General features: G+C 38.3%; 3 protein-coding genes across 3 annotated transcripts; 2 read left to right on the forward strand and 1 right to left on the reverse strand.

Moving 5' to 3' along the window:
* Window positions 1-1,405: 1,405 nt before the first annotated feature.
* LOC140176454 (zinc finger BED domain-containing protein DAYSLEEPER-like) lies at window positions 1,406-2,448 on the reverse strand. Its single transcript, XM_072207830.1, has 4 exons — window positions 2,152-2,448; window positions 1,727-2,042; window positions 1,542-1,619; window positions 1,406-1,416 (listed from the first exon to the last, which is right to left on the reverse strand). The coding sequence occupies exons 1-4, from the start codon at window positions 2,446-2,448 to the stop codon at window positions 1,406-1,408; spliced, it is 702 nt and encodes a 233-aa protein (XP_072063931.1).
* Window positions 2,449-5,090: 2,642 nt separating this feature from the next.
* LOC112724035 (uncharacterized) lies at window positions 5,091-6,407 on the forward strand. Its single transcript, XM_025775338.1, has 2 exons — window positions 5,091-5,290; window positions 5,423-6,407. The coding sequence occupies exons 1-2, from the start codon at window positions 5,091-5,093 to the stop codon at window positions 6,405-6,407; spliced, it is 1,185 nt and encodes a 394-aa protein (XP_025631123.1).
* Window positions 6,408-14,019: 7,612 nt separating this feature from the next.
* LOC112719955 (gamma-interferon-responsive lysosomal thiol protein) lies at window positions 14,020-16,994 on the forward strand. Its single transcript, XM_025770711.2, has 5 exons — window positions 14,020-14,451; window positions 14,535-14,600; window positions 14,993-15,133; window positions 16,214-16,306; window positions 16,705-16,994. The coding sequence occupies exons 1-5, from the start codon at window positions 14,200-14,202 to the stop codon at window positions 16,867-16,869; spliced, it is 717 nt and encodes a 238-aa protein (XP_025626496.1). The 5' UTR covers window positions 14,020-14,199; the 3' UTR covers window positions 16,870-16,994.
* The last annotated feature ends 1,169 nt before the right edge of the window (window positions 16,995-18,163 follow it).

Consider the following 18,163-nt stretch of genomic DNA (forward strand, 5'->3'; position numbering starts at 1 on the left):
CCACCCCCCATTCTCTAAAATACACAACTCGGACGACGGCTCCCGAGCGCGAGCAAGTCAGAGTTCACCTTCTTTTGACGTTTGGGCCAACCCTTCGAGTCCAATCCACTTATCTCAGGTTACCTACGTAATATTGGCGACGTTGCCGAGGACCTGGGAGATCAACCCATGATGGTGGACGATCTAAACAAGGACGGAAATACAGCATCCGAATCTGAGCAAGAAAACCAAGTCGCTGGTAACAATGACAGAACCATAGTCACTCTGCAAGGTGCAGCTAACCAGCACAAAGAAGGTCCCTCAGGGTTGAAAGATCCAAAGGGATCTCTTCTGAAGCGCACGAATCAAGAAAAGAAGGACAGCCCCATGCGGCCGACCTCATGGGATTGCTCTACGGCCACCAAGAACGGCTGGAGTAGCTAGAACAAGAACTAGAGAGACAGCAAGAAGCGGAGAGAAACCTAAGGAGAGAGGTCGAGCGACGAAAAAAGTATGAGGAAAAGCTCTTGAGATTAGAGTCCAATCTCCGAGGTAAAAGCTCTCGCAGTGATCGAGAAGATTCTCCCTTGGGAGGAGAAGACCTGTTCAGTGAAGACATAATGAGGGCAAAAGTTCCAAGAAACTTTAAAAGTCCCGATATGGACCTATACGACGGAACCACCGATCCAAAGCATCAACTGAGCAATTTTAAAAGTTGGATGTACCTAGCCGACGCCTCTAATGCTACTCGCTGGAAAGCCTTTCCAACAACTCTGTCAAAAGCAGCGATGAAGTGGTTCGATAGCCTCCCTCTAAGTAGGGCTGTCAAATGGGCCAGTCCAGCCCATTTAAGCCCAGACCGATTAGCCCACGGGTTAAACGGGCTAGCCCATTTAAGCCCACTTTGTTCGCGGGCCTAAATTTTATAGCCCGGACTGTTTATGGCCAGCCCAACGGGTTAAATGGGCTGGCCCGTTTATCTGTTGAAATATATTTTTTTTTGAAATTTTTTTAAAAAAAAAAAGCTAAAAAAATCCAATTTTGAGGAGAAAAACTGGTGTACATATTTGAACAAAAAAAATCCTGTTTGACACAAATAAAATTAAAGTTCTAGTAAACAATTAAATACATTTAATTTTAGTAACTATTATATTCTAAATTTGTTGTTTTAACTCAAAACAGAACCACATTCACATCCAATTAGTGATTCCATATTTCTAATTCTAATATTTCTAATTAAAGGGGTATTTGTAATTCCCCTCATATAGTTAATAGACTATTATAAACCAACATAGCAACATCATAATTCTACCAAAAAGCCACACAAAGGTAAAAAGAAAGTATTTAACAGATTACATGGCATGCAAATATTTTACAAAAGAAGCAAGCAATGTAATCCCCAAAATCTTTTATTCAATCCACCAAATTAGTCAACACCTGCAATAGAAAGAAAAATAAATTATCAAATAAAAGTTAGTGACTTAGTGGCAGAAAAAGAAGTTTCATAGAATTGAATTAAAAAATGCATGGTTTGAAACAATTAGACAATACTAATAAAATACCAGGCATCATATTAATTGAATCCACTTTATCTTTATAATGTTCTTTGTCACTTTCATTTTGACACTCAAATTCAGCATCTACAATTTAAAGTTAGTTAGTAGAAAACTAAATAAATACAATATGCAAGTCATTCATTATTTATTGCCAATAGAAGTTAACAAAATAAATTTAAAAAGTGAATTACCATCATCTTCAAATCCATGTATCCAATTACGAGCACAAATAAGAGCTTGCACATTCTTATCCAAAATAGAATTTCTATATTTATTTAGGACATGTGCACCAATAGAAAAGGCTGATTCTGAAGCTACCGTAGTTATTGGAATACTAAGCACATCACAAGCCATGGAAGCTAAATCAGAAAAGCGATGGGCTTGAGACCTCCAATATTGCAAGACATCTATTTTAGAGTTCATATCAAGAGTTGACTCTTCCAAATAGATATCTAACGAAGACTTTCTTTGTGAAGCATTAGTTTGAAAATTTATATTTCTCAACTCCTACAATATTCAAAAAAAAAATAATAAAACAATTAAGAAAGTAACATATTGACATAAACATATAAACGAAAATTATATTAACATAATGCACAACAGAGATAAAACTTACATCAGGCACATCAAATGAAAGTGAATCATCTTCTCTAGAAGTTGGAATTCTTATTTGACCACCAGAAACATTAGAAGAGGCATTATGTGACAAAGTTTCTGAATATGCTTTAAACAATAAATACAGCTTTTTCTTGATGGTGGTCAATTTCTCATTAGCAGTACATGGATCCACTTTATTCAAACAATATTCCAAAACATGAAATTTCATTCGAGGATCAAGAATAGCCCCTAGAGAGAGAATTATGGAATAATCGCTCCAATACTTATCAAATTTGGCTTTCATTGGTTGCACCATTTTTCTTATGACCTCATCCTCACTAATGGAGAATTCTTTCAGCAAACATTCAATCCTCCAAATTTGCATAAAATATAAATTTGAAGTAGGATAAGATTGACCAGACATCAAGGTAGTAATTTTATAAAATGGATTTAGAAATTTACAGATTTCTCTTCCTCTTTTCCACTCTTCTTCCGACGGACAATCTCTGAAATTGTTATCCTTCAAAGAGAGTCTAACAAAACCACGCTCGCATCTCAAAGCACTCTCCAACATCAAGAAAGTAGAATTTCATCTAGTAGGCACATCTAAGTTCACTCTAATGTCAGAAATTTCAAGTGACTTAAGAACATCTCTAAATTGGATAGCCTGTGCCTCCGATGCTCTCACATACTTGATACTCTCTCTGATATTATGAAAAGTAGAACTAGCAACCTTCAACCCATCTTGAACTATCAAGTTTAAGATATGAGCACAACACCTCACATGAAAAAAATCCCCATTACACAATAACCCATCACTTAAAAGAAGGTTTCGCTTGAGTAAAGTTTGCATGCTATCATTAGATGAAGCATTGTCTAAGGTTATTGAAAATATTTTCTTCTCTATTCCCCATTCAGATAACAACTCAAGTACTTTATTTGCTAATTGATGTCCCGTATGTGGAGGGGGCAAGTGAGAAAATGAGAGTATCTTAGAATTTAATTTCCATCGTGAATCAACATAATGGGCAGTCAAAGTCATATAACCCTCTGTTGTGCATGAAGTCCAAATATCAGTAGTTAAACATATCCTACTTCGAAGTTTTCCTAACTGACATTTTAATTTTTCTTTTTCAGCAATATAAAATTTAAAAATATCAGCTACAGCAGTGTTTCGAGAAAACATCTTAGCATCAGGATTCAAGTACTTAAAAACATCCCTAATTCTTCTATACTCAACAAATGAGAAAGGCAAATCATGTTCTATGATTGCTATTGCAATTTTTTCACGAAAAATCATAGGATCAACTTGTCTAGCCCTTAACCTCCCAGCTTCATCAAGCATCATTTTTCCCAAATCATGAAATTTGGGAAGTTCACGACACACAGGGATATGCCGTCTCAATGTAGAGGTACCATGAGTACTATCCCCACCTTTGTATTCTTTTCCACACCCTTTACATTTGCACCTTGTTTTTCCATCTTTCCCAACTATTTTTATAAAGCTATCCCAGACATTAGATGTAGTTAACCGTTTTCTCTTTTTAGCATTTGACCCATCAATAGCAGCAGGTGGAATACTTACAAGAGGTGTCGCTTGAGTTACTTCGGGCGAGACTTTGTCGTCAACAAGATCATCAAAGTCATCATCAGAGTCTAAGTCTGAGTCCAAAAAAATTTGTTCTACCTCAGCATTTGGATCAACAATATCTCTTGCATAGTCATCCATAACTCCAAATTAAATCACTAACAAAAAATAAAAACACAGAATCAAATTAATCCTTATTATAACCCAAAATAACCCAGAACAAAACATAATACATAAATAAATAAATAATTGATGTTAGTGTCGTACTATTCATCTAAATGTTGAGAACCTAAGATTTGTGATAAAAGAAATAACATGCATATTTTATTATTAACACAAGAACTGAAGAAAGTAATCTTACAATAGTTGGTTGAAAATTGATGAGTGTGATGACTGAAGGCTACAAAAACTAACGAAGAGTAGAAGCTGACTGAAGAATGGATGAGGTAATGAAAACTGAAGGGCTAACGGTGATGAGATCCTCGCAAGGCTTTAATGGTGGGGATGCTCATCGATGACACCGACAAAGAAGTTACTGTCGCCGAAAGAAGGATGAACACATACATAAATAATAAATTTGTGAAGCTGTGGTGCTATGCAGAAGAATTAGGGATTTATGCTACTTTAGTGTGCTTTCTCTTTTTTCTTTGAACGTTTGCTCACTTGCTGTGTACAAGAAACAGAGATTGAAGAATTAGGGATAGGGATTTACTGATTTAGCATTTAGGGCATATGGTGATATGGATTATTGGATTATGGGCTGATGGGTATATAGGCATGGGCTATGGTTACTCTTGGGTGATTTTTCTTTTTCCTTTCATCCTTTGTACGTTACAATTTCTAGTGAGTGTTAGAGAGAGTTTTTTTTATTTTGTACTCTTAGTCTTATATTGTATATGGGTTGGGTTATATTTTGGGTTGGGTTCAAGGGTTTTTTTATCTTCATAATATTGGACTATTAGTCTTTTTATTATTTTTGTACGGGTTGGGTTATTTTTTTTTCAATGATGCTTGGCCAAAATCTGAAATTTTGGTTTAAAAAAAACCAAATTTTATGCGGGCCCCCATTTAGCCCGCGGGCTAACCCATTTAACCCGCAATTTTTTTCGGGTTAATCGGGCTCAGCCCGTTTAGCCCGAAATTTAAATGGGCCTAAATTAGAGGCAAAAGCCCGCCCATTTAAACGGGTAAACGGGCCAGCCCGATGGGCTTGGCCCATTTTGATGGCCCTACCTCTAAGGTCAGTCACCAGTTTTGACGACCTCTCGCGTAAGTTCCTTATGTAATTTTCAATCCAAAAAGATAAAGTGAAACACGCCCCGAGTCTCCTGGGAGTAAAACAGGAGGTTGGAGAACCTTTGAGGGACTACATGGAAAGGTTCAATAAGGCGTGCCTAGAAATTCAAGACCTGCCTACAGAAGCAGTGATTACGAGCTTGGTAAATGGACTTCGAGAAGGCCCTTTCTCCCATTCCATCTCGAAAAGGCACCCAACTTCTTTGCGTGATGAACAGGAAAGAGCGGAGAAGTATAACATAGAGAAAAATGCCAGACTGCGGGAACCCAGCTGGTGACCTGGACACTCTCACCCGACAAAAGAGAAAGAGAGGGAGCCCAAGAAAAAAGAAGAAGTTGGGACCGAAAGGCCCAGGAGATATCACTCCTATACCCCTCTACGAGTTTTTCTAGTAGACATTTATAGGAAAATCTGTCACACTGAAAGGCTACCTCCCCCTAGACCCATCAAGAATAAGAAAGGGGAAAGTCGCGGCGACTACTGTGAGTACCATAAGCTATGTGGTCACTCAACAAATGATTGTTATGACCTGAAGAATGTGATAGAAAAGCTGACCAGGGAATGTCGGCTTGATAGATATCTCATGAAAAGGTTGGACCATCATGGCAAGAGGAAGCTAGGTGAGGAGGATCCAAGAGATCCACCACCACAGACCCCAGAAAGGCACATACATATGATCTCGCAAGGGTTTGCTGGAGGAGGTCTCACAAAGTCGTCTCGCAAGAGGCATCTGAAGGAAGTTTACCAGGTCGAGGGCGAACTGCCCGACCTCCCAACCATCTCTTTCACCAAAGAAGATGGGCAAGGCATTGTTCCTGGACATGATGATCCGGTAGTGATTACCATGATTCTCGTCAACACCCATCTACACAGAACCCTGGTGGATCAGGGGAGCTCGACCGACATCCTGGTCAAACCAGCATTTGACAAATTAGGGTTGGATCAAAAGGACTTAAGGGCATACCCTGATATCCTATATGGGCTAGGGGATACACCCATAAAAGCACTGGAATTCATATCCCTACATACAACTTTTGGAAAGGAGATGAAATCCAAGACTCTAAGTATCGACTTCATAGTCGTCGATGTGGGCTTAGCCTATAACGCTTTAATAGGCAGAACAACCCTAAATCGGCTTGGAGCATTGGTGTCTACCCCCCATCTCTACATGAAGTTTCTAACACCAGAGGAAATTGCAACCATTAGGGGAGATAAAAAACTGGCGAGAAAGTGCTACAATGAAAGCCTAAACCTGAGAGGAAAAGGCAAGGAGGTTCACACCATTGAGCTCGGAGGAATTCGAGCTAAAGAAGAGTTACGACCACAGCCCGAGGGAAAGACTGAAGAGGTACAGGTCGGGAAGGAGGAAGGAAAGAATACCAACATATGAGCCAACCAGAAAGAAGACTCGAAGCAGAAGCTTATAAGGCTCCTACAGGAGACTTCCGACCTCTTTGTCTGGAAAGTCTCCGGCATGTTCAGGATAGATCCCGCTCTCATGTTGGACAAAATGTCGGTATACCCTGGATCACGGCCTGTCTAGCAGAGAAGACGGAAGCTCGGACCTGACGGACTCAAGTGGTGGAAGAGCAAATACAAGCCCTCCTAGAAGCCGGCTTCATCAAAGAGGTCAAATATTCGGCTTGGCTGGCAAATGTGGTGCTAGTCAAGAAACAGAACGGCAAGTGGAGGATGTGCGTCGACTACACCGACCTGAACAAGGCATGTCCAAAAGACCCACATCCACTTCCAAATATTGATACCCTAGTAGATTCCAGCTCGGGATATCAATACTTGTCATTCATTGATGCATACTCGGGATATAACCAAATCCTGATGTACCAGCCGGATCAAGAAAAAACATCTTTCATCACGGCTTGAGCGAATTATTGCTATGTGGTTATGCCTTTTGGATTAAAAAATACAGGCGCCATATACCAAAGGCTAATGAATAAAGTGTTTGCACCACACCTTAGGAATTTAATGGAAGTATATGTAGATGACATGTTAGTAAAAACCAAGGATGAGGCTGACCTCTCGCAAGTCTTCAACACCATAAGGACGTACGAGATGAGATTGAATCCCGCAAAGTGCACCTTCGTGGTGGAGGCTGGAAAATTTTTGGGGTTTATGCTAATACAAAGGGGGATTGAAGCCAACACCGATAAGTGTAGAGTTGTCCTAGAAATGAAAAGCCCGACCTGTTTAAGGGAGGTCCAACAGCTAAATGGTCGACTTGCAACTCTCTCCAGGTTCTTGGCAGGATTAGCATTAAGATCCCTACCACTTTTTTCTCTACTAAGAAAAGGATGTCACTTCGAATGGATTCCAGAATGTGAAGAAGCTTTCCAGGAGTTCAAAAGGTTTTTAAACCAACCTCCTATTCTGACACGACCCAAAGTCGGCGAAGAACTTATCTTGTATTTGTCCGTAGCTGACAAAGCTATAGCATCAGCTCTAATACGAGAAGATGAGGTCGGGCAGTATCCTGTGTACTTCACCAGCAAGGTTCTACAAGGCCCCGAGTTAAGGTAAGAAAAACTCGAGAAGTTTGCGTATGCCTTAATAGTGGCCTCTCGAAGGCTACGGCCTTACTTTCAAGCACATACAATAAAGGTTTGAACAAACCAGCCCATGAAGCAAATACTTCAAAAAACAGACATTACGGGCAGAATGGTTCAATTGGCCATAGAGCTATCCGAATTCGACCTCAAATATGAAACTCGAACAGCAATTAAAGCCCAATGCCTCACCGACTTCGTGGCAGAATATGCAGGAGATCAAGAAGAGGCCTCCACAGCTTGGGAACTATATGTGGATGGCTCTTCCAACAAGATCGAAAGCGATGCAGACATAATACTGGTAAATCAAGAGGGAACCCAAATAGAGGTCTCCCTCAAATTTGAATTCCCGGCCTCCAATAATCAGGCAGAGTATGAGGCCTTGATCGACGGATTGAAGTTAGCAGAGAAATTCGGGGCAACCAAAGTAGTCGTGTTCAGCGACTCTCAGGTGGTGACCTCTCAAATCAATGGGGAGTATCAAGCTAAAGACCCTAATATGAAGAGGTACTTGGACAAAACCTTGGAGTATCTTAGGCGGTTCTCGGAGACCGAGGTCAAACATATAACTCGAGATCTCAATAGCAGAGCAGACGCCCTCTCGAAGTTAGCAAGTACCAACCAAGCCAGGAGGGAATAATAGAAGCCTGATCTAGAAAACTCTCCAAGAGCTCTCTGTCACAAAAACAGATGCTAGACAAGATGTCCTAGAGGTATCCAGGTTAAACCTCGGATGGATGAATCCACTAATTGAATACATAAAATTCGACATCCTACCTAAAGAGGAAAAAGAGGCTAAGAAAATTTGGAGGGAGGCACAAAGCTACACATTGGTGAAGAATATCCTCTATAAAAGGGGAATATCCACACCATTGTTAAAATGCATCCCGACCTCAAAAACGACAGAGGTCTTAGAGGGGGTGCACAATGGTATCTGTGGAAACCATCTCGGAGCGAGGTCTTTGGCTAGGAAAGTCATCCGAGTCGGGTTCTATTGGCCGACCTTGCAGAAAGATGCCAACGAGTTCGTAAAGAAATGTCAACCATGCCAAATTCATACTAACTTTCACGTCGCTCCCCCCGAGGAACTTATCAGTATAACTTCACCATGGCCCTTTGAAAAAGGGGATTGGACCTACTAGGGCCCTTTCCCCAAGCGTCTGAACAAGTGAAGTATCTAATAGTGGGAGTGGACTACTTTATGAAGTGGATCGAAGCAGAACCATTGGCCACCATTACAGCCCAGAAAAGTCAGAAGTTCCTCTACAAGAACATCATTACAAGGTATGGAGTTTCCCACTCCATCACCACCTATAATAGAACCCTGTTCACCAACTCTACCTTCAAAAACTTGGTAGCCAGCATGAAGATCAAGCATTAGTTCACCTTGGTAGAGCACCCACAAACAAATGGGCAAGCTGAGGCAGCCAACAAAGTTATACTGGTTGGGTTGAAGAAAAGACTATAAGATACAAAGGGGGCCTGGGCCGAAGAACTCTCTCAAGTACTATAGGCTTATCGGACTACACCTCAGTCTGCCACGGGAGAACACCATTCCGACTTGCTTATGGCGTAGAAGCCATGATACCAGTCGAAATCAACAAGCAAAGTCCAAGAGTGAGATTCTATGACGAGGTTGGCAACATTTAAGCACACAAAGAAGAACTTGAACAACTCTATGAAGTCCGAGAACAAGCCCAGATAAGGGAAGCCGCGTTGAAGCAAAGGATGACAAACAGATACAACAAGAAAGTTTTTCGAAGGAGCTTCACCCTAAATGACTTGGTGTTGATTAAAAATGACATCGGCGTTAACAAGTCGGGGGAAGAAAAACTCGCTGCTAATTGGAAAGGGCCATATAAGATAAGTGAAGTCCTAAGAAAGGAATACTTTAAGGTAACCGACTTGAATGGTACCGAGCTCCCAAGGTTGTGGCATGCTTGTAACATGAAGAGGTACTATAGCTAGAAGCGAACTCTACTCCCTGATGTACTCTTTTTTCCTACTTCATGGTTTTTTCCCAAAAGAGGGTTTTAACGAGGCATCAAAGTGGAGGCTAAGGGTCAATACGTCTTAAAATTCCCTTAGTAGCAAAAGTTACCTTCATCAATAAATAAAGATTTTTATCTCTTTATAATTCCATTACTGTAATCATTATTCTATGAAACGCACCGATTTAAGCTCGAAAAAATGTCAAAATCTCATGACCGACCTCCGTGGTCGGCAGGATGAAACGACGAGGTACAAATCGATGTAAAGAGGTTACAAAGACGATCATGATAACTCGGGATCTCAACCACTTAAACGACTAACTAGTCGGAAATCCTGAGAAATTCGAAATGCATCACAAGAATAACCTAAGTTACGAAACAATTCAATAAGCAGAAAATTGAATATACGAGGAATGCAAAAGAGATAAGAAAAATCCTACCAATCTATTAAAAGCAAAAGCAGTTTTCAGAGTCTACGAAAAATCTTACGGAAACAGCTTACCCAGCACAAAGATTTTTTCACAAAAAATAAAAAGGTTTCCATAAAAAAACCTTACATAAAACACAACAAAGCATGCATAAGCAAAACATTTCATAAAAAACCATTATCCAAAAAAGAGAAAATAAGCAACATTTTTTGTTAACGGCCAAAATGCCAAAAAAGTCAAGAACTACCACCACAAACAACAAAAAGATAAATTGTTCAAAGGGGCCCACAAGCCGGGCCCCAAATAGCTGAAATTAATTAGAAGAAGGATTGGAATCACCAATAGGAAGGGAGCTCAGATCTGAAGCAAGAAGGGTCGGAGCGGTCTCTTCGACAGCGGAAGTCGGAGCCTCTGAAGAACCCGGCAGGTATCCCTCCTATTGCTCCTCACGAGGAGGAGACTCAATAAGCCTTTGCCCACGGGTCTTCAGCTCGGAATCTATCTCAGGACGAGGAGGGGAGACAATAGCTCCATCAATGACGATCTTGTCGGGATGGAAAGGAGAAAGGTCCAAGTCAGGAGCAATAACTCCGACCTGTTCCTTAAATATCCTCCAAGCCTCCTCCGAGCTCTCCGCTACAGAATCCTCCAAGTCCTGATAAGCCTCCCGGTTCGACTCCAACTATCTTTGTAAATCAATATTTTCAGAAAAGACCCTGACATAGTTCTGCTCCGCCTTCTCCTTCAGGCCCTCCGTCATAGCACATTAACCCATAAGCTTCTTCTTCCTCTCCTGAAGCCGGATTCGCTCATCCCTCAGCCGGCCACCTCCTTTTGAAGTCGCTTATCCTCTTCTTGATAAAGGGCAAGCCTCCCCTGAAGTTCGTCTATAGTTTTTTGGGAAGAACCCAAAGAACTCAAAGGAGTTTTGTCCAAAATATCAAGAAGAGCAGTGCAGACACCAGCAGTTTGCACCCTTCCCCGAACCAAAATTTGAAGATGATTTTGAAGGAAAACGTCATCCATAGAAATCTGGCTATGAGGAAAGATGTGCTTCTGAACTAACTTTAGACCGTCGAAGCCGGACTCTCCAGCAATAGAGCCAGACTCCGAGGTCTTACGCTTCTTCTTCTCGGGTTCAGAAAGAGGTCGGACTGGGGAGATAGGGGGATGAGGGAGAGGAGTAGAAGCAGAGGTTACCATAATTGCACGAGAGGAGGTCCCCAAGTTTTTAGGAGGAGGAGGAGGAGGAGTGCCAGCAGCCCCAGCCTTCGCCGCATCCGCCCGGGCCCGAGCCTTCATTTTGGCCTCCTGGACCTTCTAATAGGTAGCGCTAGATCCACTCTTCACCATTTCTGTAAAAGAGGAAATAAGATCATCAGTTTACAAGTCGGGAGCTCTCCAACAAACAAAAGAAATGAAAACAACCTAATTGGGTCTGCACAAAACTTGGAGAACCCAAAAGAAATTTCTTAGTATCTAAATTAGGGGCTCTCCCCCAAGCCTCTCGGAAAAATCCCACGATGGCCTCCTCCAACTCATCCAAGTCATCCAGGCCATACTTCTCAACAGGGGAGGCCTCCAACCAATAAAGAGAAAATCAGGGTTCATGGTTATCATTTAAGAAAAAAGGGTGATGGCCCTCTGCGGCTTGGACTTTGAAGAAAAAGTTTTTGAAGTCATGAAAAGATTTGTCAAAAATTGAAAAGACCTTCCGTCCCTGAATAGCTCGGAAGGATACCCACTGCTGTTTATTATTCTGGGCACTAAATGGTTTGGTCAGATGGAAAAGATAGAAAAAGATCTTTAAAGAAGTCGGGAAGTCAAGCTCTCGGCTGACGAGTTCGTAAATTCTCATAAAACTCCAAGAGTTGGGATGGAGTTGAGTAGGGTCAACTCGGCAATGAGATAGTACCTCTATTTCAAAATCGGAAAAGGGGAAGGAAATCCCCAGGCAGGTAAAAAGACAATCATACATAAAGAAAAAATGAGGGTCAGAGTCAGCATCCCTCTCACAACAAACCCGGTCTTCAGGACTCGGGGCCAACAGTTCGTATTTAGGCTCATCAGCCTCTAAGCTACAGATCCTATGGTGAATGCGAAATTCAGTCAGGTAGTCGGTGTTTACTAAAGGTTCCTCCTCAAGTACAGTATCATCTACCCATCTCGAAAGAGACTCAGGGATATGGAAAGACATTTTTTCAACAAAAAGAAGTGGGTGTAAAAGCGATAAGACCTACAAAAGAAAACAAAAAAGAAATCATCAAAAAGCAGGGCTCCCAAAGACAAAACAGTCTTTCTCCAAAAAAGCGAAGAATCACCAAACCGACAAACAAACTTGAGACAGTACTAAAACCTCAAACAAAAAATCGTAAAAGCATGAAAAACTCCTCCAACATGCAAAGTAAAAGCGCAACCGATAGAAGAAGATATAGAAAGGACTAACCTTTATCTGTAGATTCAAAGAGGAGTAGGCACAACAACAACGAAACGCCTCAAGAAGGAAGACCAAAGAAAGTTTTTTGAAATAAGAAAGAATAAGAGTATAGGCAAGAAGCTTCAGAGATGAAAGAAAACACAGAAAAGAGAGGGAAAAGTATTTATAACACGCCAGAGGCACAATGGTAAATTGACGTGGTCATTAAAAGAAACGGGCCGTTACCAATGTAACTGCCCCCACGTGTGAATACGAAACCCCAAACGATGCGACGTTTGATTAGACACAGCAGTTGAAGAAACCTAAAATCACGTCGGTTCTAAACCAAAATCACGTCAGTTCTAAACCGAAATCACGTCAGTTCCCAACTTGAACAAATTCGAGTTCAATTAATACTCGAATCCAACTCATACGTAAAGAGATCGGACTCGAGTAGGGTCACTGTTCATACCCTGGCCCAACACCATGGTCCAAGCCCAAGTAAGCCAAAAAAGCCCAATCCAAAGGTTGACCTTCACCACCCACCCAACCTCTTCTAAAAAGGTCGGGCATAGATTCCTCCCCAAAGAGGTCGGGATCGAGATGAGTTAGCAGATAACACTTATTCAAATAAGTAACTGTCCCCAAAAATCTCTCAACCCACTTCTAGGAGCACTATCTCAACAACCCTAAGATAAAGGGACGGTTATCCACCCCCAAAAGTAGAACTACCCCAACGGTAGTTATTGGATCACTACTATAAATACACTGACACCTCTCAGGTATCTCTAAGTTCCAATACTTTCTAAACCTACTTACTCCTTTTGCTAACTTAGGCATTGGAATATTTTTACAGGTACCACCCCCCATTCTCTGAAACGCATAACTCGGACGGCGACTCTCGAGCACGAACAAGTCAAAATTTACCTTCTTTTAATGTTTGAACCAACCTTTCGAATCCAATCCACTTATTTCAGGTTAGTTACGTAATAAGAGTTATGTCATGTATCTAATATCAATAACATCGGATTTTTAACCAAATTAATTGCAATTAATAATGTTTAAATACATATCAACTTATTACTAGTAGGACATAACATGTGATACAATGGAACAAAAAATCTCCGTCTCTTTCTTAGTAATTTTATTTACGTGTTATGATATACGTAGCAAAAATAAAGCACGTAACTCACATTTTAGGTCTTTAAAAGATTCCAAACTTCAGATTTTTTCAATATTTAAAAAAAATGTTCGAGATAAAACTACAAGAATGAATATGATTAAAAGTTAAATTAGTTAGTATATCACAATTAAATTCTTTTTTAGTAATTAAATCTATGAGTTATTATTAGTCACCAAAAAAAAAATCTATGAGTTATTATTTAAATTAGTTCATAAAATTATGAGTTATATTAGGTAATTAATAATTTTTTTAAAAAATATAAATAACTATCAATCAAATAAAAACACATTATACCTCTAAATTACTTACTTAAATCTTAATATTAGAATAACCATATGCGCGCACACTTACTGAAATAAACATCCCAAAATTTCTATTTACTCAATAAAATAAAATAAAGCACCACCGTGGAACTAAGTTTGTACACCAAGACAGATACTGAATGTTCATTCATGAACCATGAAGATGCCAAATATCTGCTACGAACCACACTTTCGTGTTCGCGCCACGTTCCCTCCACGTGGCAGCCCTCGTGCCAATTGTATGAAAAAAACAAAAAGGTTAAAATATTAACTCCCACTTCTGATTCTTGGAGATTCACCCATGGCTTCTCCCACGAGCACCTTCTTCTCCTTCTTCTTCTTGGCCTTGTTCTTATTCTCTCCTTCTTTATCAGATGATGATAAGGTATCTTTGGAACTGTACTACGAGAGCTTGTGCCCTTACAGCGCCAATTTCATCGTTAACTACCTCCCTCAGATCTTCCAAGACGATGAACTTGCCTCCATCGTTGACCTAAAGCTCGTTCCTTGGGGTAATGCCAAACTCAGTGCTAACGGTACCTTTACATGCCAGGTATATACTTCAACTCACTCTTGCCTCTCAACATTTTCAATTTAGGTTTTTATTTTTCAATTCATGTGCTTTTTCTTTTGCAGCATGGAAAATATGAGTGCTTGCTTAACACCGTGGAAGCATGTGCCATTGATGCCTGGCCTCAGTTGGTAAGAACTTAAGAGATTAGGAATTCACCACTTGCCACTTAATACTCATTATTAATTAACTAATTAATTAATTGGATGTTAATGTGTAGTTACAAATTCCCTTGGTTATTGTCTGCATAATGAGTTCACAGTTCAATTTGAGAAATGCTACTTGTATAGCTCAAGGGCACAATTAATGCAATTACATGCATAGATGTAAATGTTCTTAGAGATTGGTAATGATTACTCTGTCAATTACATGGATTTTTTATTTGTTTCAATTTTATTCCATGTGATTGTGGTTCCTTCTTGATTTGATCTTACTGTTGGTTCTATATTTTCAGTATGACAGTAAATTGGCATGTATATTATACATTAGTCCAAGTATTTTTACATTCCTTACCTTGTTGCAGAGCAAGCATTTTCCTTACATCTATTGTGTTGAGGAACTAGTTTACCAAGGTGAGTACAGGGAGTGGAAATCTTGTTTTGAGAAGCTTGATCTGGATTCAAAACCTATTGATCAGTGTTATCATGGTGATCGTGGGAAAGAGGTTAGTGCTAATTTTCTCTGGTTTCTTTCTTATAATCTTGAAAGACGATTCTGTTACAGAAAGTGACCTGTGTTAATGTTACCTACTAATCAAAAGACTTTTTTTGGTTACCACATTTTATGTCATAAAGAAAGAAATTTTTTTAAAAAAAAAACCTTTTCTCCTCTCTAAATTAGTTTTTGAGTAAACTACAAAATTGTCTCCAAATTATTCGATCATTGACGAAAATACTCTCTTAAATGACAAAATACCCTCAAATTATTTAAAATACAACAAAAATAACAAAACATACCACTTAATAAGTCGCAAACTCCTTATGTACTTGGTAAACTGTTTGTGCATTTGATCTGAAATTTTGTGGGAATATTTGAAAAATCGGACCAAACTATTGCAGAAAAAATCCACTTGATGTAAAATCACAAAATTTTAAGGATAAAAATGTCTCATTTTTCTAATCATGTTTCAAAAATTGCATCAAAGTTTGATCTTTAAAGCCTTTTTGAGAATATAAATTTAATGGGAATGGATATTGTTATTTAAATTTTAATAATGCTACTTTTTTTTCTTCTATAAATTTATGCAAATATACAATGCATGGCATTATCAAAAATGGAAGTGACATTAGCATTTTCCATATTTAATGGTTGGATACTTTTGTCGCGTTTAAAAAAATTTTGAAGATATTTTTGTAGTTGATAAATTTGGAGGTACTTTTGTCCGCAATTTTATAATTTGAGAATATTTTTGGTAGTTTACTCTAATTTTTTAAATGAAATTTTGAAGTTCTACTGACGATGCTACATGAAGTAAGCTTATGAGAAGAGAATTAGAAAGATTAACTGAAAGAAAGGTTGCTCTTGCTTTTGATTCTTTATAAAACTCTGGAGCATTGTAATACTTGCAATCTTCTCATTACCTTATCTTCATAGATGATTTACTGCTTCTTTGCTGCAACGAATGTTAATATTATCTTCTTACATTAATAAAGAGATGATCAATGCGCCTTAACTTGATTCTATTATATAAATTGTTTGGCTTTGGTTTCTCTCACAATTTTAGCATTTACCTATCCGAATGCAGCTTGAGCTACAGTATGCAGCTGAAACCAATAAGCTGCAGCCACCTCATCAGTATGTCCCATGGGTAGTTGTGGATGGCGAACCACTCTATGAGGTTAGTTTATAATTTTACAAATCCCTTCTACACTATTCGAAAAAAGAGTTGACAAATTAGTCCTTCTATTCAAACTTTGTACATGTATAATGTGTCTAGAAAGGAGGGTGCGGTGAGGGACAAATCCGTCCAGTTAGTGATAAATTCCTTATTGTCCCTTATGCCTTGAACAATCTCACTATAGACATGATACATGATAGAGTTCAATGACATTGTTTGGTACATGTAACTGACCCTACCTAGTGGAATAAGGCTTTGTCATCGTTGTTGTTGTTGTTGTTGTCCCTTATGCTTTGAAGTTTGAACAGAGAAGAGATTTGGGGTTCACTCTAACAATAAAATTTGTGCTTTACATTATACTTGAAATTTCGAGATTGATCGAATTTATTTTGCTGCAGGACTATGAAAACTTCTTAAGCTATATATGCAAAGCTTATAAAGGCAACAATGCACCCGGAACCTGCACACAAGCATACCTTAACACAATTCGAAAGGTGGAACCAAAGAATAAGCATGGTGCTTGCTATAAGGAAGGAGTGATTCCAACATTAGCATATATGTAATTTAGATGTGACAATAAATAAATGTATCATATATGTGATGTAATAATATCGAAAGTGGCTTGTTCATGTACTCATGTAACTTCTCAGCAAAACAATGCTGCAAAAGTAGCTATTCCCATCTGAAACTTGAATGTGTTTGCATTTTCTCTTTTTGGGTTGATAGACGCTTAAAGGTTGAAAGAACAAGGAAAAGGAAACGAAGAAATACACAGCTTAGACATGGCAGGGTCATGTCATGCAGTTAGCCACCATGTTTGCATTTTTCAAATATCAGTGTTGCTGATCCATTTAGTTAAAAGTAATTTCAATTTGGTGAAGTATGCAGAATTAATTGGGTTGCATTTGCTTACACAAAAAGAAATCACTTGTTTCAATAATTAGTTGTTGAAAATTGATCACACTTGTTTGAATTAGATATTATAGTTTGTTTTAGAACTTATTTGTTCTAGTCAAAATGATTGGTTTTGGTAACATTCAAACGTATCCTGAGTGTTAATATCTCTAGCTATATCCCTGACCCTGAGTAAGATCATGAGGGTCTCCAGTTGTGATGCTCCGCGGCATCATATATTTTTTATGGATACAAATAATAATTTTTGTTTTTTATAAATAAATATGTCAGTATTTTTAATTTTGAGTATAAATAATAGTTTACTCTTATCTTAAATAAAAATATAAACTTTTTTTCTACAAAATTTTTTCAAAATGAAAGAAAAAAAAAAAAAAAACCAAAACCGTTATCGAAAAAGAAATGGATTGAATTTTATTTATAGGTGTGACAATATAATGGAATCTCCTATGTGTTTGTTTTCAATATATTATACTTCCTCATTACAAAAATATTATATATATACACAAAAAAAAAATCAATCACCAAATTAATTATTATATTTTTACATGTAAATATATATATATATATATTATTAATTTATTTTTAATATATATTTTATACAAATAATTAATTTAGTATATGATGTTTTGTGTGCATACAATATGATTGATTATATTTTTTGGTGACATATGATTGATTATATTAATTATATGCATTGTCACTATTCAATTATATATTGCTATAGTAATTAACTAATTATGTAAAGTATTTAAATAAACCAATAACTCTTTTAATTTTTAAAAGGCACATAAAAGTAAAAATAGTAGCGCGAAAATGTCTTACACCTCTGATGGTTTGATTATCCCTAGTTAACTAGACTTTTTTTTTACAAGAAAGAAAAAAAAGATATTAGTTACATTTAAAATGAAATAAATGGTTTGTAATATATTTTTGTGTATAACT

This window comes from Arachis hypogaea, chromosome 11 (assembly GCF_003086295.3).
Source record: "Arachis hypogaea cultivar Tifrunner chromosome 11, arahy.Tifrunner.gnm2.J5K5, whole genome shotgun sequence".
NCBI lineage: Eukaryota > Viridiplantae > Streptophyta > Magnoliopsida > Fabales > Fabaceae > Arachis > Arachis hypogaea.

What these genes read in the sequence shown, in the direction of transcription:
- LOC140176454 (XM_072207830.1), bottom strand. Translation starts at nt 2,448, where the DNA reads ATGGTGCAACCAATGAAAGCCAAATTTGATAAGTATTGGAGCGATTAT. An exon ending in TTTCATTTGATGTGCCTGAT is followed by an intron (nt 2,043 to 2,151) that starts GTAAGTTTTATC and finishes TGAATATTGTAG; the next exon opens with GAGTTGAGAAATATAAATTT. An exon ending in ACATGGATTTGAAGATGATG is followed by an intron (nt 1,620 to 1,726) that starts GTAATTCACTTT and finishes TTTAAATTGTAG; the next exon opens with ATGCTGAATTTGAGTGTCAA.
- LOC112724035 (XM_025775338.1), top strand. Translation starts at nt 5,091, where the DNA reads ATGGAAAGGTTCAATAAGGCGTGCCTAGAAATTCAAGACCTGCCTACA. An exon ending in AGACTGCGGGAACCCAGCTG is followed by an intron (nt 5,291 to 5,422) that starts GTGACCTGGACA and finishes AGACATTTATAG; the next exon opens with GAAAATCTGTCACACTGAAA.
- LOC112719955 (XM_025770711.2), top strand. Translation starts at nt 14,200, where the DNA reads ATGGCTTCTCCCACGAGCACCTTCTTCTCCTTCTTCTTCTTGGCCTTG. An exon ending in ACGGTACCTTTACATGCCAG is followed by an intron (nt 14,452 to 14,534) that starts GTATATACTTCA and finishes TTTCTTTTGCAG; the next exon opens with CATGGAAAATATGAGTGCTT. An exon ending in ATGGCGAACCACTCTATGAG is followed by an intron (nt 16,307 to 16,704) that starts GTTAGTTTATAA and finishes ATTTTGCTGCAG; the next exon opens with GACTATGAAAACTTCTTAAG.